Source organism: Delphinus delphis, chromosome 9 (genome assembly GCF_949987515.2).
Source record: "Delphinus delphis chromosome 9, mDelDel1.2, whole genome shotgun sequence".
Taxonomy (NCBI): Eukaryota; Metazoa; Chordata; class Mammalia; order Artiodactyla; family Delphinidae; genus Delphinus; species Delphinus delphis.
The window spans coordinates 32,168,202-32,191,209 of NC_082691.1; the positions used below are offsets into that span (position 1 = coordinate 32,168,202).

Consider the following 23,008-nt stretch of genomic DNA (forward strand, 5'->3'; position numbering starts at 1 on the left):
TTACATAGGGCAGAGAAAAGTAAGAGTGCGGAAAACATTCAAAATAAAAAGCCTACTAATTATGTAGACGATTTCAGTTTTTTCTGTTCCATCAGAATCCACTTGGAAAATATATAAAGGGACCAAGGTCAATAAAAGCTTATCTGGTGACTGAAAATCTTCAAAAGGACTGACGCGTCGGAAGGAGTCTGAAGTTCGGAGGTCTGGTGGGCATGCGACTCGAAGATGCGGAGGGTCAGAGCTCGGACTGCTCGCGTTGCTAGGCCGGGGCCACCACAAAACCTCGCTGGGGGCGGGGCCACTTGACATCACAGAGACGCTCCGCCTCCTTACGTCGCGCACTCGGGAGGCCAGAAGGTTTCTGGCGGCATCGGCGCCATTTTGCCGGAGCCTGTGACCGAGTGGGAGTGGAGTGGAGCGGCTGTTGTTGCCGACTCTTTCCTCCTCCCCACGGTCCAGTCAGCTGGTTGATTAGGCCATCGGCCCTCAAGCCGAGACCTGTCTCTTATTTAGTTCTGGGGAGTGCCTGGCCGACATGAGTGATGTAGAGGAGAACAACTTCGAGGGCAGAGTGAGTACAAAGCCGCGGGAGCCGTCTTCGGCGGCGGCCCGATGCTCGGGGTTTCTCTGGGACGAGCGCGGTCGGGCGGGGTTGCGGGGAGTTCTGCGGGGGCCCGCGGGGAGCAACCTCTGGAGCCATCGAGGTCGCTTCTTCACATCCCAAGATGGCTTCTGGGTTACACTCTTGCCCCAAACACCACGGATAACCTCCCCTTCCCCCTTTCTTTGGAGACTGATAGCTGGACCCCTGGGTCTGATTTCCCCCAGCGGTGCGCCCTGCCTTCTCCCCACCCCGAGGCTTCCTTATCTCTGTTCCGAGGTGTGGGTCCCGGTGGGGCGGGAGGAGACGGCAGGGAGTTCCCCCCGGCCGGATAGTGGTAGGTGCTTCCTGCGGTGGCGTTTCTGGCGACCCCGAGCATCGTAGAGGGTCTCGGGGTCGAAAGTGCGCGGGGCTGCTGTCCGGGCGGGGAGAAGCTGGCGTGGGACTAGCTGGGGCCTGTGTCTCCTTGGCTCTCTATTGCAGTGAGCGGCCGCGTCTCTGTTGGAACCGGCGGCGTTGCGTCTATAAAGGCGAAAGCCTTGAGGTTGAAGGTGGGACGAGCCTAATGAAGTGGTTAGTCAACGACCGCACCGACCCTTAAGCGTTCTTAAGACGAGAGCTGTGAGGGGAAAACTACGCGAGGAGCCCTTTTCCTTTAATGTCCCTTTTGCTTTCCTTTCACTTCAAAATGAATGTGGAAATGCTATAACGCCTTATTTTTCGAATTCCTTGATGTTGGGCTTTTTCTTTTCTTTCTCTTCTTTATATCTCACCTTTTAATGCTTTTCTTCCTATGACCTTTCACCTCAACACTGACCACTCCTTTACAGGTTTTTACGGTAAAAAAAAAAGAGAGAATCTTCTGTCTTAATCTTACATAACTGAACAAATTTCATGGCTCAGTATTTTTACAGTAGTTAATGCTATGCTATTCTCTTAACTCAAAACGTTACCTGAAAATTACAGGCCCTCTGTCTTCCATTTCTCTTTTCAACCCATCCCCCAGCAAAGAGGGCTCAAAGTTTTTCATTATTTTGGATGTGATGAATATAAACATCACAAAGATACGTTATCCTCAGCTTAAAGATACTAGAACGTTTAGCAATGATTGGGTTATATTTCCGATGTTACCCTCGTAGTGAAAATTGATGTGAGCTAGTGTAGAACCCTGAAAAGAAAACAGTCCCCAGACAGCATTTTCCGGCTCTCGTGTTGGCATTCTGGTCACTAGGGGAAACTCATAAAAAACACTTCAGGTGTATGCTGGATGGAATGAATTTTGTCTTTTTATAAGAAGTTCATAAGATAAGCATCTGGAACCAGACAGTTAAATCAGAAGGTCAATTTAGGGTTTTCTTTTTGAGGTTAGAGACAAAGAAAGCTATCTTTAATGCCTTTAAGATTGGATTTCTCTAATAAAATCTGGAGCGTTAGATATTAATGAATAGTTGAACCTGCTCATTTTTTAGGATGGGGTATTGATTGTCGCAACAGAAGTTTTTAAAATCATGTAATGGTATTTAGGTGGTCGATAGTCATAAGCTGCTTCTTGTTTTGAAAATGTTAGGTAGTTATGGGAAGAAATTTTGCTGTCTGTTAATCTTCAGTTAACTTCAGTACAGTTTTGGGCAGTTAATGTTTATTTTGGTTTGTGGTGAAGTGAAGAGGACTACTGTTTTGGACCTTGTTTTCTTTTAAGTTCTTATTTTTTTATGTAGTCATCAGGTTGAATTTGGCTAGTTCTAGGTAATTGTTACCTTACCCATCTGAGAAAGAAATAAATGTAAGATTCCCACCCAGTTTTAAGCTAAAATGCATGTAGGCATTAACAATTTATTTTAATAGAAAAAGGTTTTTACCTTTTCCTTTTAGAGTGTTTGTGGTCATAGAAAATATTTTTTCACATGTGATAGCCAAATGTGTTTTAGTATTAATGAACTCCGATTGTATAATAAATACATTCACCTGTTACCTTTTCTTTTTGGTTGGTTGAGATATTTGTCTTTATTCATAACTGGGTGAAGAATTAAAATGCCAGAAACTTTTCTGAGGGTGTATGCTTTGTCGTTGTTGTTCTCTTAAAGCAGTTTCATATTCACCAGTTCTTTTGGTTTTTAAACTATAGTGATCTTTTATCAAATAACCACAAACCAGCAATTAAAAAAGGTTTTATAGAATACAGTTGTTGTGTTATCTTTGTTTCTAACTGTAGTAACCTTTTAGAGAGCCTCAGAAAAAGGATTTTCAAATGATGTTTCTGAGGTGTTTTAAGTAGTTATTATACTTCAAACTTTTTGACTAAAACAAATTAGAGAAAACATAAGTCAGTATTCAGATTTCATTTGCTTTATGTACAGAATAAACAACACATTTTAACGCCGTCTTATTGAAAAGATATTTAAAATTAGAGGGTAAGTTCCTAGAGACTGCGGAACATATTAAAGAATCAGGACTCGTACTAATAGTTACTACTTCTATAGCATTTTAGGATCTCCTCCCCTCCCCGCCATCTTTGACATATTTTCTCATATACTGCTCATAATCTTGCAAGGGCTGGAGAACTCTTAGCATTTTAAGAAATTAAAAACTTAGGCCCAGAAGACCATGCAGCCAGAAATATGAGATTTACAAGTCCCAGTCCATTGCTCATTGTATACTTAAACTATGCTGTGTATATATTTTGATTACTTTTTTTTAAAGGAGCACACTGCACTTCAGTGTCTCAGAGCCATTAATGGAGTTTGCTGAAAACAGTGACAGGAGCTTCATTTTCCATTATATATTAATATCTCTTGCATTTTCAAAGGACTGGAGTAAAAGAGCTTTAGGAAAGAAAATATAATTGAATTTTGTTATAAGTAACCCTAACAGTTAACCAACCAATTTCCCTTCTGCCTGGGGTGAAACTGTTGAGCATCCACTACCTTTTTAGTAAAGGCCAGGTGTTCTTGAGGGAAAGAGAGCTTGGAGTCTGATTTGAGATGACTGACAGCTCACATCTGGGTAAAAGTAAGTATATAATCAAGTGCTGTGTGATAGAATTAATAAGGAATTCAGAAAATAAAGCTGAGCAGTTCCGTGAGCTTAGAGGAAAGGGAAAGCTTTATCTAATATGTAAAACTTACGCTGGACATTATGGTAAGGGAAATACGAATATTGATTGTAAGGATGAGACAAGGAAGAGGTTGCTGGACTAATGAGACATGATAGATTTGACTGTGTAGTCAGATAATGGAGGATTTTGAATTCTAGATTTAGAAATTTGGACTTAATCCAGTATGCAGTAAGGAGCCATCTATGGATTTTTAATTCTGGGAGTGGCAAAATGAAAGGAATTTTAGCAAAGAACGGAGACCAATATAGGAAAAGCCGCAGGGCACACTTGAAATATTTAAGGAAGGAGCTTATGAAAAATCTGATCTAAACTGGACAACAGTGGGATGTAAAGAATGAGCGAGACATTTTTAAGGGATCCAGGAGAATAGTGGTGCCAATAAAATATCAATAAGTAGGTCCATTAAAGCAGTTTGCTTGGGACATTTATATCAACTTAACAGAATTTTAAGCGGAAATGTCTTTTGGAGCTGGGAGTGATGTTGGCACTTGATCTATGACTTTGAATGTCATCTTCAGAAAAAGAATACAACTTCAACTAAAATTCAATCTCCAAAAATTTTAGTCTCCTTGATAGAAATTAAGGGGAACAGAAATTAAGACTTTCTTGTTATTTTACTTATTCCCCTCTACCTCTAATTTTTTTTTGAACGAAGCTTAGAGAAACGTTAAGTCCAATTTTTTTCTTTGATAGTGGCCCAGTGCTCTTAATAGAGGTTAAGGATTCTCTATCTTATAATTCCACAATTGTCTATGCTTTGTAGAATAGTTTAGAATAGTTGAAGAGGAAGGATACTACTTACTCTGGCGTCCGTTTTTCAGAGCTTATTCTGGCTTCTTGAGTAGCTGGAATATTTTAAAGAGACTCCTAGTGTTCCCCTTCTTAATATATGAGATGATTACCTGGATGATAAAAGTGAAGAGCCAAACACAAATTCATCTGTATCCGTTTGGAATTTAAATTTGTGTGTCTTAAGATATTTTGTTGAAGAATAGCAGAAATGGGGGAAGTTTTGCTTTTTGTTTTTTTGGTGTTTTTTTGCTTCTTTGAACCCTGGTTTGTAATTATAATAAGGGTGATGACTATGCCATTAAAAACCCAGCTTGGTGACTGGTTCCTTTTAAAAAAAAAAAAACCCTCTCCTTTCTTTTTTTCTTTTCTTTCTTTCTTTTTTTTTTTAAGAATACAAATAAGATTGAATCCCTGTTACAGATTAAGAATGTTAGCACTTTAGCTTAAAAAAAAAAAAAAAACTTGGTTCACCTTCTTAAGCAATTTATATATCTCATCAACCTGTTGCAAAAGGGTAAGGCTTCCTTTTAGTAGGAGTGGTATTAAACTTGGGGGATAGTCTTATGTGTCTTGGGTTTAATTTTTTTTCCCTAAAGTACTATGGTTTATCAAATTTTAATGCTTTTTTATTCCCCCATCCATTTAAGCAGAGAATTTGTGAAACTTAAGGTGACGTTTTAAATACTCAAATTTTTGTATTTGAGGTTCTTTCACTGAAGGGTGCTAATTTGCTCAGTATAAGCAGAAGTTGGGATTTTTAAAAAGAGCAGTACAACTAATCATACCCATGGTGCCTAACTAATTTTACAGATTTTTTGTAGATACTTTTTATGATTTGTACCATTCCTAAAACAAGTATAAAGAGTCTTGGGATCTGAAAGAATATCCAGAGATTTAAATATTTAAGAATGAGAGTCATTAAAAAAAGTACAGATAAACTTTGTTTATGGACTTAATTTTGTAAATGAACTGGGGTTACTTACTTATGGTATAGTGTGTAATGTAACAGGTGTGAAATAGCCATGAGTAATCAGCAAGATAGTTTTTTAGAACTTGTGAACAGTGTGAAAACCTCTTTGATAGCATCAGTGGGTGCTCAGGCATCAAGTAACTAACCCTGGGACCTTTATGAAAGGTATATATCCACAAGCTGACTGAATTAATACTGATTATTTGTACACATGTCATAACCAATTTAGTAGGACTGAAGTGGAGGTGAGAAAATGGTAGCGATCAGATGGGGAAAAGAATCAGTAAACACTAAAAAAAGAAAAGTTGAGAAGAGAATAACAGAAGGAAGTGTTGTTTCCCCTCCCTCCTTTAAGTTACTGCTGTCTGTAGTTCTGTATAATCCTTATTGTCTCGTGATTTTCACCAAAGTGAGTGACTAGGCCTGACCAATCTGAGGTAGAAGAAAAGTACGATTTTTTTCCTTGAAACTAAAGCCTTGTAGTCTTACTTATTCAAGATTTGTAAATACTCCATGACATTAGAAGATGAGAACATAAGTAGGGAATTCTGTAACAGGTTCTTAGTAGTCTGTTTTAATATAGTTAAACCACTTTAGCCTTTTTACACTTGTTTCTGTACCTTTGAAGTTGCCACTTACACACTAGCTTTTTGGACATTACAATTGATCATGGCATATAAGCCGGCTGGTTTATGAGCCACATTTAAAATTTGTACAGAAGGGAATTCTCTGACAGTCCAGTGGTTAGGACTCCGAGCTTTCACTGCCGAGGGCAAGGGTTTGATCCCTGGCCAGGAAATTAAGATCCCGCAAAGCCCTGTGGCACAGCCAAACTAAATAAATAAATAAAATTTGTACAGAAGATTTGTAGATTTTACAGGTAATTTCACAGTGTGACATGAGTTTAAATTTGATTACCTGTCAATTCCTTAATAATTTGTCTAACACATTGCCAAAATTATTCCAAACTTTAGAGAATATAAAGACATACAGGTTGGAATATGTGTGAGCCTTTGTAGGTACAAAGACCACTTTAATCTTACTTAGAATGCAGATACTGGTATGACTTTAAAAAGGGGGAAATTATCATTTAAAAATAGCTAATGTTATGAGCAATCGGTATTTTCTTTTTAAGAAATTGCTCTAATACCAGTTATGGATTAAAAAGAGAGTGAAAGTATTTCTTTTACAAGCCTAAGGATGAATCTGTAAAAGAAGCAGTCTATTATACTCGAAAGGAAGGAGGCAGAACTGCTATTTCTGTAGACTGAAATGAAAGAAGTGAGTAAACACAGGAGGTTTCCCTCAAATCCTAAAGAAGGAAATTCTTAGTACAATAAATATAAGTTATTTGGGTAATTTAAAATCCTCCCCACCCCCACATACAGTTTACCTAAATGCACTAGTATGTTTGTGGAAATCTCCAGTTTTACAAAGTAGTAGGGAAATATAATTTTGAGAATTTGTTTTAAAAGCTTATACTATATTCATATAGACTTGAATTTCTGTAAACTTGGCACTGTTACTTGGCGTTTGCCTTGGAATTTTGCCTTGCCATAATATTAGAATGGGTTACAGCATAGCATTTATATTGGTTTATTTTAATGGGCTTTAAGTATTAAGTATACATATGGTCAGAATTTTTTTTCCCATCTATAATATACTAGCTGTATTAAAAGACCCTGAAGTTATTGTTTGCTGTAGGAATCGTTCATGTTCGACATGAACATATTTAATAACCTTTTTCCTGGTTTAAAAAATAGTACATGGTTATACTATTTTTATACATAGAAAGATAGTTCTTTGCTTGTATTGGATACACTATAGTAATTGTAGTTAGCGCCTTTTTATTTTTGGCTGTGTCCTTCAACTACCACCAGAGGCATCTTGTTAATAAAAAATAGTTCAAAAAACAGTTCAAAAAACAGACAGGGGCTTCCCTGGTGGCGCAGTGGTTGAGAGTCCGCCTGCCGATGCAGGGGACACGGGTTCGTGCCCCGGTCCGGGAAGATCCCACGTGCCGCGGAGCGGCTGGGCCCGTGAGCCATGGCCGCTGAGCCTGTGCGTCCAGAGCCTGTGCTCCGCAACGGGAGAGGCCACAACAGTGAGAGGCCCGCATACTGCAAAAAAAAAAAAAAAAGGACACTATTTAAGCAGGTTGTACTGTGAGAACTTTCTGCCTAGCTCCTCGTTTATAGTAGGTAAGGTAGACTGGAAGCCTCCTTAAGATATATTTCTGTTAAAATTCGTGGTATGATTTGGTTGAGTCATTAATCTGCCCATTTCAAGTAGGCACTATATTTTTAATGGTTGGTGGGTCTAGATGCAGGTTACTGAAGAATTTGCAGAACTTCTTGACTGGACAGCTTTAAGAGCAGGTTAAGTAGTCTCCAGTGAAACAGGACAGGTAACACCCCTTCTCAATATTTATTTTTCTCTTCGCAATTTCAGTTCCGTTTCCAAATTCTGAATAGTTGTATGAATTTCTTTGGAAAAAGTTGGAATTACCATTTCATAATGAAGACAAGTCAAAGGTAGAAAAGGATAATCCAGCATTTGTCCATAAAGGGCTTATGGTTGCCTGATTGCCAATGCACAGTTTGGTGAAAGTGGCATTTATTTGGTTGTCAGCCTTTGAGGAATGTTATTTTAAAATGGTGAATATGACTATGTGTGTTTGAAGACTAAACTGCTAGTTCTTTACAATGACAGGGCGTTTGTTTAGTATTATAGTAAAAATAATTATGAAGATTGAGAGTTTTTTATGCTTTACAGTTTATTCTTTTAAGTTTACTGACAGTTACTGATTTACTTTTTAGATAGATAAGTCTCCAAATTGCTTTTGGAAGTTAAAATTATTGACATCTTTATAAGTTAAAGGGAAGTTACTCTTTCTTAATCTTGAATGATTCCGGGGGAAAAAAATATGTAGTTTGAGGTTTCCCTGATACAAAAATTGAAGAGTAGGCAACAAAGGAGGTTACGTATATGTGACACCTTGGATAATAAAAAGCAAGCCTTCTTTTAAATTTGCTGATGTCTTTTGAAAAGATATTCTGTCATATCTTAATGCTTTTGTTAACAAACTAAAAGGAAAATTGCATATTTTCCAGTGGGTTGCTATACCAGAAATGGGATTTAAAATTTAAACTTTAAGTTGTTACGGAGTTACCTTGTTAACATTAATACCTAAAAAGTGGTTATTTTCAGCACTACTGAATAATTTTCAACTATTGTTTTTATGATGGAAGGCTTAAACCTAATATATAAAATTTTGATTTCTATCCTAAAAAAGGTTTTAGAGTGTTACAGAACTGAAAGCTTTCTATATGTATAACAAAGGCTGTGGTGATGTTTGTAGATTTATACCAGCGGATCTGTTTTATATGAGGGAAAGCCAAAAGGGAGAGGGGAATATATTTTTACCTAATGAATTATAGGTAATGAACTGGCCTGTGAGGCTTCAATTACAAGTGAATTAGCCATACTTTTGTTTTTGTTTTTAGTCCTGAATGTGCTGCTTTTACAGTTTCAGTGAATGAAAAAGCCTAAGTTGCTGTGCCTGCTCCAGGCATCTGTCCAGAAATTTAGCAAGTATCTGAGATGTGGTGAAAGACTTATTGTAGGTAAATAAATGGGAAAAGCTGATATTAAACAGAAAGGTAGCTATATATTTTGATTTTGTTTTCATCTGAAAAAAATAAATAGGCCTAGCAGCATTAGTACTGTCCTTGATGAGTAAGTCTTTTGATATTAAACCTGAAGGAAAACTTTAAGGAAGTTGCGTGATAGTCTTAATAAATAGCCTAAATGAAAATTGGTGCGAAATTGGGATTATTTTCACTAATAATCAAGGCTTAAGTGGACAGAGAAACCACACTGTCCATCCAACTTCAGTCATAAGTGCTTCATATGTCTATCAAATTAAAAAAAAAAACAAACAGGCTTTTAATCAGTTTTTTATATCCAACTTCTTCAGAAGCCAGTCAATTTTCTGATAAAGGATATAGTTACTGAAGGGAGTATAAGTATGCATAGCTGCATAAAATATGGAAAAACTATGAACAAAAGAGGTAGGATAAACAATAAAAACCATGATACTAATTTTGTAATGTACATTATGTACTTCACTGGATAAAATAGAATTTTTTAAATGGCTCAGTTGCAAAAATACATCTACTAAAAAAAAAAAAAATACATCTACTACTAGGAATTTACAAGCCAAAGGGGAAATTTTTTAAATTTCATACTTTCTTTTCCCCTTAGTTTTTTTCAGTATGCTTGTTTTATTTCAGGTTGTATCTTTCTGGTTAAGTCAGAGTGAGCAAAGATAGTGGTCAAACAAAATCAGGAGATGGTAGTGATTTTACTAATTTTTTTTACTTCTTTGAACCTCAACATGTGTCCTATAATGTGTGAGTTTAGATAGGTGTGTACAAATATTTCAGCCTATGATGCTTTGCTTTAACTATATCTTGATACCTTAGCATGGCTTAGTGAAGGCTTATTTTAAGATCACTTGGAATCTTCAGGTTATAAATTAGTGAAAACTTAAGGCATAGGTGGGGGGGGTTACAGTTTGTTAGAGTTATGCTTGAATTAAGTATTTATATTAAAACTGTTCACGTTTTAGGAACTAGGATGAAACATGAAAGGGGAGGAGGGTGAAGAGTATGGTAAAAACATTTAGAGAAATTCAGTAAATTCTCTTTAATTGTTAGAAACTAGACTTTTGAACAACTTTAAAGATTATAAAATTGTTTTTTTAATAAACTAGTTATTTGCACTTTACCTGCTGGCTTTTCCATTTGGTAGATAACATTCTGAACTCCAGCAGAGTTTTATAATCCCCACGTGCTTAAATATACTAAATGTTCTTTTTCCATTAAGGTTAATGTTCGTGAAGAAATTGAAGAGTTTTTTCCAAGAATGTGGAAGATAAATCAAGATAAAAGAAGGCTAATGAAAAGTATTAAAGATCAGAAAATTAAAATTGAATGGGGGAAAAAATTGAACAGAAGATTGGTCAGATAGAAGCACTTGAATATTTTTTTTTAAGGCTATTTTGAATTGTTTGAATTGGGGAAGAATACACGAAGTATGAAAAATGAAAAACTCAATGAAGAATGAAGAGAAGTAGAAAGCAAGAGTGAAGTAGAATTAAAAGAATCTGGAAGAATGAATGGGTCCTAGGTTAAGTAAATGTATGGTTTATGTTCCAGTGTCTGTATGATCAAGTTGTAGATGAATTTGCATGATTACTTAGTTAATAGAGAATTGGTGATCTGGTTCAAGTAGGGAATTATTGAGGACAGTTAGCAGTATTAACAATGGGTTATTAATGAGCTGAAATTTTTTCTGGAGGGTGTTGCCTAACCATTTGTTTTTCAGGAGCAATCAATATAAATAATTACGGTACTTTAAATGTTAGGTGTTAGGCATCTACGTGACCAGTGCCATTTGTAATACTGTCTTCTTTGTTAGGAGTCTCGCTCTCAGTCAAAATCTCCAACGGGAACTCCTGCTCGTGTAAAATCGGAGAGCAGGTCAGGATCTCGTAGTCCATCAAGAGTTTCCAAACACTCTGAATCCCATTCTCGATCAAGATCAAAATCCAGGTAAGTGTGTTTAAAATAATATGTAAGTATGTTTAAAATGCTTTTCTTGGATTTTTCAGGGCAAAGTGGTTTTTACCAAATCCCTCATTTTTGTTGCATTTTTTGTGGAAATTTCACTGAAGACTCAATCATGAAGTTGTCTTTTTTTTTAAATCTGTGGTTTAGAAATGAATGATACGTAATAGATACAAAGACTTAGATAAGGTAGAATTTTCCCTTCGTCCATTAATCTATCTGATGCTAGCTATTAATACAAATTAAATGTGTTGTTTGATTTAAATGTGCTTGGCATTTGAAGGTTAATGTTTGATATTATTTCAATAATATTTGCACAACAAAAAGGTAATTTTCTCCATTGGAGACTTGGCATGCAGTTTAGTGCAGAGATGGTTGATGTATGTATGTTGTACTGGTTATCAGAATGATTTCAGAAGATTTTTCAAGTTTCACCTTCCAGCTGCATCCTTTACCTGAAGATTCTAACTAATTAGATCCAGCGTGGAACTCTGGTCAGATACAATTGGCAGGAAGTGGTCCTGGAGTGATTCAGAGCCCCAGCCACTACTACTTACACTGATTAAAACAAAGACTCTAGTGAGCCACTGCAAGGCTCACTGTATCAGATGTCCCAGGTGTACTGGTGTGTGGAAAAAACAGTTAAAAGCAACCTGGGACTTCCCTGGTGGCGCAGTGGTTAAGAACCTGCCTGCCAATGCAGGGGACATGGGTTCAAGCCCTGGTCCGGGAATATCCCACATGCTGCGGAGCAGCTAAGCCTGTGCGCCACAACTACTGAGCCTGCACTCTAGAGCTCACAGCCACAACTGCTGAAGCCGTGCCCCTAGAGCCCGTGCTCCACAACAAGAGAAGCCACCGCAATGAGAAGCCCGTGCACTTCAATGAAGAGTGGCCCCCGCTCGCCACAACTAGAGAAAGCCCGCGTACAGCAACGAAGACCCAACACAGCCAAATAAATAAACAAATAAATAAAATTTAAAGTAAATAAATAAAAACAACCTGGACAGTCGGTTTGATAAGTCATTGTAATTTCTTCTTTAAAGAGGTAATTTATGTCTTTGAATAGAGTGTGATTGCAAGGGGGCATGAGACAAAAGAATCAAAGGCGTACTTTTCGTGCAATCCACAGCTATGTCTTTTTCTCTGTTGTATCCAGGATCCAGCCTAGTGCTTGATTTGCTAATCACTCTACATAATTAATTGAATCCACATGTGCAGAATAGTGCTAGATAGAATTCAGGTGTAGAAACAGAAGCGAGCACATTTTCGTTTTAGGACTTTTGTACTTGCTGCCCTTAGCCTAGGATTCTCTTCCGTCAAGATATTCTCATATCACTTGATGCAGTTTTCTGCTCTTGTATCACTGGAGAACATTAAATACCATGCACACTCTTTATTCCCTTATTCCTAATTTTTTTCGTAATATTTATCACTATCTGACTTAGAGAAAAGGTAAGCAGTCCTGAAAGATTTTAAATTAACGTCACTTTTTGTTACTATAGTCCTCCCTCAGTATCTGTTGGGGAAGGATTGTTTCTTCTGCGGATACCAAATCCTCAGATGGTCAAGTCCCTTATATAAAATAGCATGGTACAGTCAGCCCTCCACACGAAGGACTAACTGCATTTAAATGTAACTATTGATATTTTATGTGACAACTTATTAATGTTTTTTATATTTTAAATTGAAGCTATAAATTGGTGCTAAGGAAAATAGGAAATGTCCTGTTTGGTATTCGTATAAAACACAAGTTATTTTCTTGTTTCTCCCCCACCCCGGCCAGTGATTAATTTCTTGCAGATAGTAGGCCATTCATATTATTTTCATTCCCACTCAAGATTGTTTGCCTCCTTTCAATAAAGCTGTACTCTAAGCTTCATACACAAGATTTGTCCCAGTCCTTTCGTCATCTTCATTTTCATTCCATCCTTTATAAGTATCCTAATTCCTAGCAGATTATACTCTTTTGCAATTCTCTAATCACATTTCCATGTTTTCTTGCTAAGGAACCTTTGTTCTTGGTATTCCTAGAACACTTTTCCCCTGTCTCCCTAGTAGAATCTTATTAAGTCTCCTAGCTTTATTGTTTAAACTTTCTGGCCCTTAGCATTTATATCATTTATTGAATACCTCATAGAAGTTATTTTGTATGACTTTCATGACTACTGGTCTGGGTGTTTAAGGATAGATCATATGAATAGTAATAAGAAATGGCATTTTCTTTGCATTAATAGGCAAAGAAAAAGGACTGTGAGCAATTGGAAATAATCAAACAGGAGATGAACTAGGGAATCAGCAGTAGAGAGATTGGTGAGATGCTGTAGAAAGCTTGAAGAAATGAAGACCATTAGACATGAAGACTTAGTTTAGTGGGGATTTAGGTTGTGACGAGTTAATTTAGCAGATGCTAGATTGCAGCAGGCGAAGGAAAGACTGGGAAGGAAATGATACTTAACAATGGAGGGAATATAGGACTATTTTGAAAATGTGATAAGAGTCAAGCGATTTTATTGTGATGGTAATGGTAGTTGATGGTTTGTTTTGTCTTTTGTGTGTGGTGAAATACACAAAATTTATAGTCTTAACCATTTTTCCGTGTATGGTCACTGGTATTAAATGCATTCATATTGTTGTGCAACCATCCGCCTCCATAATTCTTTTTGTCTTGTAAAACTGAAACTCTACCCATTAAATAATGACTCTCATTCTCCCCCCAGCCGCTGACAACCACCATCTTATTTCTGTCTCTTATGATTTTGACTACTCTTAAGTACCTCATCTAAGTGGAATCACACAGTATTTGTCTTCTTATAACTGGCTTATTTCATTTCGCATAATGTCCTCAAGGTTTATCCATGTTGTAGAATATTAAAGAATTTTCTTGCTAGTGCCAGTTGATTTTTTTCTTTCTAAAGAAGGTGGAGCCTTAACATGTTTGTAAGGTAAGGTGGGAAGAGTGAATTTAGAAGGGATAGACTGGGAACAAGGAGGAGTTGTAGTGAGGAAGAGTACTTTTTCCTCTGAAAGGGGAAACGAGCTGAGAATAAGCAGGGATATATATAGGTATAGGTCCTTGGCATTGTCCAAAGTTCAGAAAGCGAAAGTAAAACCAATGAATCATGAACATAATTAGTAAAAATTTACTGTACACATACCAAAAAGACACTTTGCAAACTGGGAGCACTCCAGCCAAACATGGAATGAGGCTCAGTGGTATGTTGTTACAAAGCAGCTTATATGGTGAGCAGGCAGTGTCTTCACAGTATTTGGTGATTAAGGTAAATTACTGACTGATCTGGTTTCGTCTGCTCAGGGAACCTTCATTTGGTGTCCGTTTGCTTTTGAATTTAACAGCGTTAGGCATTTTGTTCCAGTATCTTTACCTAAATTTATTTCTCTCAAAGGTCGAGGTCAAGGAGGCATTCTCATAGACGTTACACTCGATCCAGATCCCATTCTCACTCTCATAGGAGACGATCTCGAAGTAGGTCCTATACACCAGAATACCGGCGTCGCAGGAGCCGAAGTCATTCTCCAATGTCTAACCGGAGAAGACATACAGGCAGCAGGGTATGTGTTTTTTAAAAGTTAATGAGGGACTTCCCTGGTGGTCCAGTGGTTAAGAATCTACCTTCCAATGCAGGGGGTGCAGGTTCGATCCGTGGTCGGGGAGCTAAGATCCCACATGCTTCAGGGCAACTAGGCCTGTGCTGTAGAGCCTGCACGCCACAACAAAGATTCCAAGTGCTGCAACTAAGACCTGACGCAGCCAAATAAATAAATTTTAAAAAGCAAAGTTAATGAAAGCTTATTTTGTCTTTCCTGTGTATTTAGTCATAGTATAACATCTTTTATGGGAGCTAGAGCACTGTTTAAAAGTGGTACTTCAGAAACATCCTTGGCTATATGAATATTGTTTATATGCATTCAAGTGTGTTTTCTTTTTTTGACTTTTGAGTTGTTAAAAGAAATGAAATCTGGGGACTTCCCTGGTGGCGCAGTGGTTAAGAATCCGCCTGCCAATGCAGGGGACATGGGTTTGAGCCCTGGTCCAGGAAGATCCCACGTGCCGCGGAGCAGCTAAGCCCTCGTGCCACAGCTCCTGAAGCCCGCGCGCCTAGAGCCCGTGTGCTTAGAGCCCGTGCTCCACAACAAGAGAAGCCACCGCAGTGAGAAGCCCGTGCACCGCAATGAAGAGCAGCCCCTGCTCACTGCAACTAGAGAAAGCCCGTGTGCAGCAACGAAGACCCAACACAGCCAAAAATAAATTAATAAAATAAATAAATTTATTTTTATAAAAGAAAGAAATTGGGGAAGAAGCAATATGTTCCAATAATTGAGTTGAAAATACTGAGATTAAAAGTTTTACCATGGGAAGGGTAGCAAGGAAATAGCAAAAGCTCTGCAGTAATATTAATAGCTAACACTTATATTGAGCAATGTGCAAAGTTCCTCAATGAAGTAATACTTTTAATCTCTCTTTGAGTCAAGTTACCTTATTGATAAGGAAATTGAGTCTTAGATATGTGACATTGAGGTTTGTTTGTATTTAACCATGGTGGAGTCTGCTATTATTTAATGATGCTTTGAAATTTGCATGTTAATTTTTCAAATCTGGATTGTGGGAACCTTGAAAGATTATCCTTGCTAAAGAATGAAAATTGAGGAGGAGAATCTAATCAGCAATTGCAGATGAAGTCAACGTTGAGTACAAATCTATAAGGGATATAAAACATTTGAATAAACTAAAAATATGGCATTAAACTAAGGGTGAATTCTTAGGATACGTTCTGAAAATTGCTGGGCTGGAAAGTTAGGGACATTTTTATTCAGGATGCAGCCTGGAGTATATTCTAAAGAAGGCTTGAGTGTACTATGAACTGTAAAATATAGCTCGCCTGTTTTTTTTTCTTTTAAATTCTTGTTTCCAAGTGACTTGAAACAATATAGTCTTTGTGTATTGGGTGAAGTGTTCTAAGCAAAGTATTTCTGTGTGTTTTTATTTTAATTTGGAGCTTAAAGTTAAATAACATCTTTATTCAACAGGCAAATCCAGATCCCAACACGTGTCTAGGAGTGTTTGGCCTCAGTTTGTACACAACAGAGAGAGATCTTCGCGAAGTATTTTCTCGATATGGACCGTTGAGTGGTGTCAATGTGGTTTATGACCAGCGAACTGGACGATCACGAGGATTTGCTTTTGTTTATTTTGAGAGAATAGATGACTCAAAGGAGGTAATTTTGTTTTTGTAATTATTTGTCATTTTGAAAATTTTCTGATGTGCATTATTTAGTATTGAGTTACTGTTAAAAGCTGATTGATAAACTCCCAGTTCTATAAACATTATGTCCTCTTTCATTGTCTGACATGATTTAAACTCTACCTCTCAGTATTAGAATTGGAATGGCCAGTTTCACTTTCCAGCTAATACTCTCTGGTATAGGCATATCTTTATTGAAATCCGGCTTTGTAAAGTGAGGTTGTGTTTGAGTTAATGGAAGAGGTGAAGTATATATGTGTTCTCTTTTGAATAACCCTTATTCATGCTCCAGGCAAATGATTACATTGACCTTTTAAAAGAATTGTGTTTAGGGCTTCCCTGGTTGCACAGTGGTTAAGAATCCGCCTGCCAATGCAGGGGACACGGGTTCGAGCCCTGGTCCGGGAGGATCCCCCATGCCACAGAGCAACTAAGCCCATGCACCACAGCTACTGAGCCTGCACTCTAGAGCCCATGAACCACAACTGCTGGGCGCGCATGTGACAGCTACTGAAGCCCGCGTGCCTACAGCTCGTGTTCCGCAACAAGAGAAGCCATCGCAGTGAGAAGGTTGCACACTACAACAAAGACCCAATGCAACCAAAAAAAAAGAAAAAGAAAAAAAAGAATTGTGTTTAGGTTTAATCTGTTTAATTTTTGTAAGTGTCTATAATTAGCTCCCTGTCTCTACAGAGCTTTGTTTATCTATTCTCTTAAGTTCATCTGCCATTCTGTTCTATAAATGAAAATAATACATGGAAAGAATTGGTACTTTTTCATTTTTGTTTAGTGCCATTCTTAATTTGCCTGACAGAATGATCCTAATCAATGTCAGGGATTTGAAATAGTACTATTCTAATGTTCTAGATAATGGATTATAGAGGAAGCAGTAGGCTTGCCTTCTCCATATTAAAAGTTCATAGTGACTGAATTAGAAAATTCCATTTTAAGGAATTTTTGAAGGTCATTTGTTAAAGAAATGGAAGGTACTGGCATTTCTTTTTTGTACCATTTTACACGTGACAGTAGTTGGCTATAGGTCATTATTGCTCTTTGCATCAACAATGTTTGATTGCGGTATAAGCAGTCGTAATAAAAGAGTATCTTTCAGAAACAATAAATGCTATTTTTATTGGGTGGTAGAGGCCAGGGATGATACTGAACATCCTACAGTGCACAGGATAGCCACCCGCAACACGGAATTAGCAGGCCCCAACTGTATCAATAGTGGTGTGGTTGAAAAACCCTGGATAATTCTAACAAAATAATGCTCTGAGTTGAAGGCATTTATGTTATAGACATTATGATAGACACAGTAATGGTTTTTTTACTGTTACATGTTTGTGATTGGTTTATTCCTGTTCTCAATTAAGGGATAAAGGTGTAAATTTAGAAATACCAGGATATCTCACCTGAAGTGCGTAGTGCAAACAATATCATAATTAAACATTTTTTTAATATGAAACTTGTTTGTCCAATCTTTTCACACACCTCCTCCTCTTAGGTTTATTTCTGGATAAGATAAAATTAAAATGGCAACTTTACTTAGTTCCTGAGAACTTCTTAAAATGTGTTAAAGTGGTTGGATTCATTTTTGCATTTATTGGTATTAGTACCAAAGGGCAAAGTGTTATGTAATGTGAGCACAGACATAAAGACAGCACTTGCTGGCGGATTAAGAAGTTCCTTTATATTTGGAGTTCACTAGGTGGCAGTGTGTTACTTAAGGAATGGCTCTACAAGTTTTCAAGGAATGGCTTGACAAGTTTAGACTTGTCCACTGAGTTGCAATTTCTGCTTTGAGTTGCTCAGACTGAAGCTAGTTACTGAAGCCTCAGAATTCTTCAGGCTTCCCTGGGTTGTGTGGTTCCTTCTTTATGGCTGTAGCTGCCCCTAGTCTTTCAGCAGAGGCCTGCTTAAGTGTCCATGTGTACGTTGAAAACTCAGTACTATTGACATGCATATAGCAGGGATTAATACATCAAATCCTAGCCCTTCTTACTTGAGAAAGAAGTGTTTAGAGAATTTTAATTTTTGAAATTTCAAATGAAAAATGTGTTAAATTTTTTGCAGTTTTGATAGTTTCTCCTTGGTGAATTATGCATGACTTTCTGTGCCTGTTCTCCTTTATAGGCTATGGAAAGGGCAAATGGAATGGAGCTGGATGGTAGAAGAATTCGTGTAGATTATTCTATCACCAAGAGAGCGCACACACCTACACCAGGCATATACATGGGCAGACCAACTCAGTAAGATTTCAAGTTTCCTAAGCTGAATTTTAGGAGCCAGAAATCCACCAGAAATGTGTGCAAAATTTTGATGAATCAAAAGATAAACTTCTTTTCTCTGTAACTTGAATTGAAAGTTATTTAATATGACTATATGTATTCTTTGAATCGTTTTATTTCTTTGATTTTTTATATGTATATTTGAGCATGGGGAGAAATTAAAACTATTGAAGTGCACTCCTGGCTATTTTCTTGTACTACAGAAATAGAAAAAATATTAAATACTAGAAAATTGTATGCTTTTAAATATTCTCTAAATGTATATGTGACCTTGGAAGCCTCTGTATATATGGAATGGTTTTACTGATATTAATGTTTGTTTTTTAAAAAGCCAGTTTTGCATTGTGTACAACATAAATAGGGACTTTTATAAAAGTTTTTTAATATAATATAACCAAAGGCATATTTCTTAAGAGTGAAAGAAGAAATATAGGCTTTCATTTAATGTGAAGCCTCTTGGGAAAATATAGGATTTGACAAGGAGAGCCTACAGAAAATAGTAGTAATAGTGAAAATAATGTCCCTATGATTAGGAGTTGGGAAAACAGCAGGAAAAAGAGGGCTTAGAGTTTAAATTCACTGCCAGAGGTTTGAACACCAGACCTTGAAATTTTTTAGTGCTGGATGTCAGTTCTCTTTGGTGTTCAGGGTTGGTTACTTTTAAATTCTTGATATTTATTAACTGCTTTTGAACTAGTCATAGGACATACATCTTAGCATTTTGGTACTTTTTCACCTTATGGAAAAAAGCACGATGCTTTTTTCACCTTTCACAAAAGGTGTTGCTGTTTTGGATAGTGCATTAATAGAAGAGCATTTTATAGTTTGGAGAGTTTTGTGAAATTATTCCTGGTTATTTATGTTATACATATGAAGCAAAAGCAGAATACCATGGGAGTCAGCAAAGTGAGACGTGGAAGTAATTAGCATGAAAAGGTTATCTCTTCTCTCTCTTGTCTATCTCCCTTCCTTCTTCCATTTTATTTAAGCATCCATTTATATTAAATGATGACAGAAGGTGATCATTCACACTGATGTAGAGTTTTCACATTTTTCTGTAGCAGTGGTGGTGGAGGTGGTGGTGGTGGAGGTGGAGGTGGAGGAGGTGGCAGACGTCGAGATTCTTACTATGATAGAGGATATGATCGTGGGTACGACAGATACGAAGACTATGATTACCGGTACAGGTAATGTTTTAACTTACGATTTCTGTTCTAAGTTAGATGATAGTAGTAGTGTTTGGCACTTTTAATTTATGTTTAATGTGTATTAATAAAAATATTTAAAATATGGGGCTTCCCTGGCGGTCCAGAGGTTGAGGCTCCGTGCTTTCAGCACAGGGGACACAGGTTTGATCCCTGGTCGGGGAACTAAGATAAGATCCCACATGCTGCACAGCGTGGCCAAAAAAATAAAATAAAATAAAATAGATTTTATATGATGCTTTCTTGAAAGTAGGAAAAATGATTTTTCTCAAGACCAAGAAAAGTGGTTAATTATCTGTATTGGCCAATACTGTTCTAGTATTGTTGGCACATGGAAAACTTAATAGCTTTCCTCTTAGGTCCATTATTATTTTGAATGATGGAATATTTGGTTTTATCTGCCTCGGTGTAGTGATTATATGATATGCTGATTAATCTTTTATATGATATGCTGATTAATCTTTTATTTCCTACAGAAGAAGATCGCCTTCTCCTTACTATAGTCGATACAGATCACGATCAAGATCTCGTTCCTACAGCCCAAGTACGTACACTTTTGCTTTTGTTGCATTACGAACCTCATTTCTAATTAATGGTTTATATTTTATAAAATTAAGGTATATAGTGACTGTTAATAGTTGGGAAAATATTAGGCAAGTCAAACTATAATTCTCATTTGATTAAAAAAAATTTTTTTTTACTCTTTTCCAGGACGCTATTGATAAACAGAGTGGTTGCAGTTGAGGACATCTTTTTCTTTCTTTTTTTTCCCTTTCTCTTTTTTTGTTTAATTCTGGATTTCCCCAAGCTTCTAATCCTTCCTACTCCTTAAAAAGAACCCTTACAAACATCTTTGGTTTATTTAGCATCTACACTTTGTCGATTGTATTGCTGTTTTCACCCCTTTTATTATATTCTTAAAGATGTAATTGTCATTTTGAGTAGTGAAGCATCTTGAGTAAAAAAGGAACCCCCAGTGTTATGCTTTTGTAAATGTTTTTTTGTTTGTTTGTTGCCTTTACAGAAAATTAACTCCTGCCTAATCGAATGAGGAAAGAAATGATCTTTTTAAAGCTTCTTTTGTGTTAGATATTGTATTAGACATGGTATTAGAGAGCTGCATTTACTACAAACTCCTTTTTTAACTTTCTTTTGGGAAAGTTAGTAACAAAGTAGTTCGGTCATGTCAGGTTTGTCTGGGGTGGCATGGAGCAATCAAATAATTGAGTGTAGAAAGTTTGAAGCTATAGAAGGAAACACTTGGTCATTTCTTTTGAAGAACGGAATTTTTGAGCCCTAAAAAATATTTCATTTTTTTAGAGATGAAAAGCTTGTGGACTCCTACAAAACATGTTGTATTTAAAATACATTTGTTAAAACTTAAAAACGTAAAGTTTGATTTTTGTGTTGGAATTTTTGAAGTTTAATCAGTGAAGGACAACCCTTATTATTTATTATTTAGAGCAGTTGTATGCTTTGCTGTTAGAAATTTTGGTATTGGGGAAATGGTTTAAGTAGGCTATTGTATAGAGTCCTTAGAAATAGTGAGGCGAAGGGTAGTCTCTTTTCAAATAAAAGTTAATTTCTTTGAAAATGGGACTGTCTCTTTATTGTGGTACAATGGGAAAATATAACTGGATTAATTTGGATTTCCTTTTTCCTAACATTTTTGCTTACGCCTGAATGTATAATCTGTGTCTCTTCTTCAGTCTTGAAAAACCATTTTCTTTCCTCCCTTTTTTGGTCAACGAACTTGGAAATATTGAGAGTATTCTGAATCAAACACTATGCTGAAGGAAAGATAAATAATATGGTTCATTTCTTCAAGAAGCCCACATTCTAATAGGAAACAACACACTTAAATGACTGTAATGTAATGAAAGGAGAGGCTGTTAGGCTGAAGAGGTGGATGATTTTTCAGGTGACCTTTATAAAAAGGTAAAGGAGCATGAGCCTCCTTTGTTTTCTTCCTCAAAGCAATGAGAATAAAATTAGATAATTATGATCTATATAATAGATCAGTGGGATCTATGGAACTGAAGTACCTCAGACATCTTTATTAAAAAGCTAACTCTTCAGGGCTTCCCTGGTGGTGCAGTGGTTGAGAATCTGCCTGCTGATGCAGGGGACACGGGTTTGAGCCCTCGTCTGGGAGGATCCCACATGCCGCGGAGGAGCAACTAGGCCCGTGAGCCACAACTACTGAGCCTGCGCGTCTGGAGCCTGTGCTCTGCAACAAGAGAGGCCATGATAGTGAGAGGACCGCGCACCGAGATGAAGAGTGGCCCCTGCTTGCCACAACTAGAGAAAGCCCTCGCACAGAAATGAAGACCCAACACAGCAAAAATAAATAAATTAATTAATTAATAAAACTCCTACCCCCAACATCTTCTTTATTTAAAAAAAAAACCTAACTCTTCAAAATGTGTTTAAAATTTTTTTTGCCAATAAGGGCTATCCAGAGAATGAAGCTGTCTCTTGTTGCTCCCTAGAGGGTTTTTGTTCTTAAAACCAGGTTATTTAAAGACTGGAAATCATTGCCCTAAAGAGAACATTAATTTGTTGACCATAGGAGTACTTTAAAGATTTAAGCTGTATATCATCAACAAAAGTAAAAACGTTGGCTACAATCTGGAGAATTAATAGCCATATAAAGAGATAGTGAACATAATTAAAGACAATATGTAGGGAATTCCAGTGGTTAGGACTCCACACTTTCAATGCCGAGGGCGCGGTTTCAATCCCTGGTCAGGGAAGTAAGATTCCGAAAGCCCTGCGGCACGGCCAAAAATTTTTTTTAAAAAAACCATAAAATGTAGACGTTACATATGCATTAATGGAAAGAAAGCAGGGAAGGAGAAAAGGGGAGTAAGGGGGATAGGAGTTTTAAATAGGCCAGTCTTTGAAGGCTTCCCTAAGAAGGTGGAATTTCAGTAAAATTTTAAGGTGAGCAGGGAGGGAGCCTTGTAGATACGTGGGGGAAGCATGTATTAGGTATAGGGTACAGCATGCATAACTGCCTTAAGGCAGTTACATACCTGGAAGTGTTGGAGAAGAAAAGAGGTCAGAGGACAAAGATAATAACCGAGGGCTCGGCACTGCTGGGGAGAATGGGTAAGTAAAAATCCAAGACAATTTTT

General features: G+C 37.1%; 1 protein-coding gene across 2 annotated transcripts; it reads left to right on the plus strand.

Annotated features, from left to right (window-relative positions):
• Nucleotides 1–374: 374 nt before the first annotated feature.
• Nucleotides 375–22,241, plus strand: TRA2A (transformer 2 alpha homolog). Of its 2 annotated transcripts, none has more exons than XM_060020382.1 (8): nt 375–571; nt 10,963–11,096; nt 14,519–14,684; nt 16,161–16,349; nt 18,509–18,624; nt 19,704–19,850; nt 20,345–20,412; nt 20,580–22,241. In XM_060020382.1, exons 1-8 carry the CDS (start codon nt 536–538, stop codon nt 20,588–20,590), a joined length of 867 nt encoding a protein of 288 aa, XP_059876365.1. In that variant the 5' UTR covers nt 375–535; the 3' UTR covers nt 20,591–22,241. The 2 variants fall into 2 exon arrangements, with proteins under 2 accessions (XP_059876365.1, XP_059876366.1); XM_060020383.1 differs by having other exon boundaries at nt 19,725–19,850; nt 20,580–22,240.
• The last annotated feature ends 767 nt before the right edge of the window (nt 22,242–23,008 follow it).

Coding starts and splice junctions, on each gene's coding strand:
- TRA2A (XM_060020382.1), top strand. CDS start 536: ATGAGTGATGTAGAGGAGAACAACTTCGAGGGCAGA. Junction 572..10,962: donor AGAACAACTTCGAGGGCAGA/GTGAGTACAAAG, acceptor CTTCTTTGTTAG/GAGTCTCGCTCTCAGTCAAA. Junction 19,851..20,344: donor GACTATGATTACCGGTACAG/GTAATGTTTTAA, acceptor TATTTCCTACAG/AAGAAGATCGCCTTCTCCTT.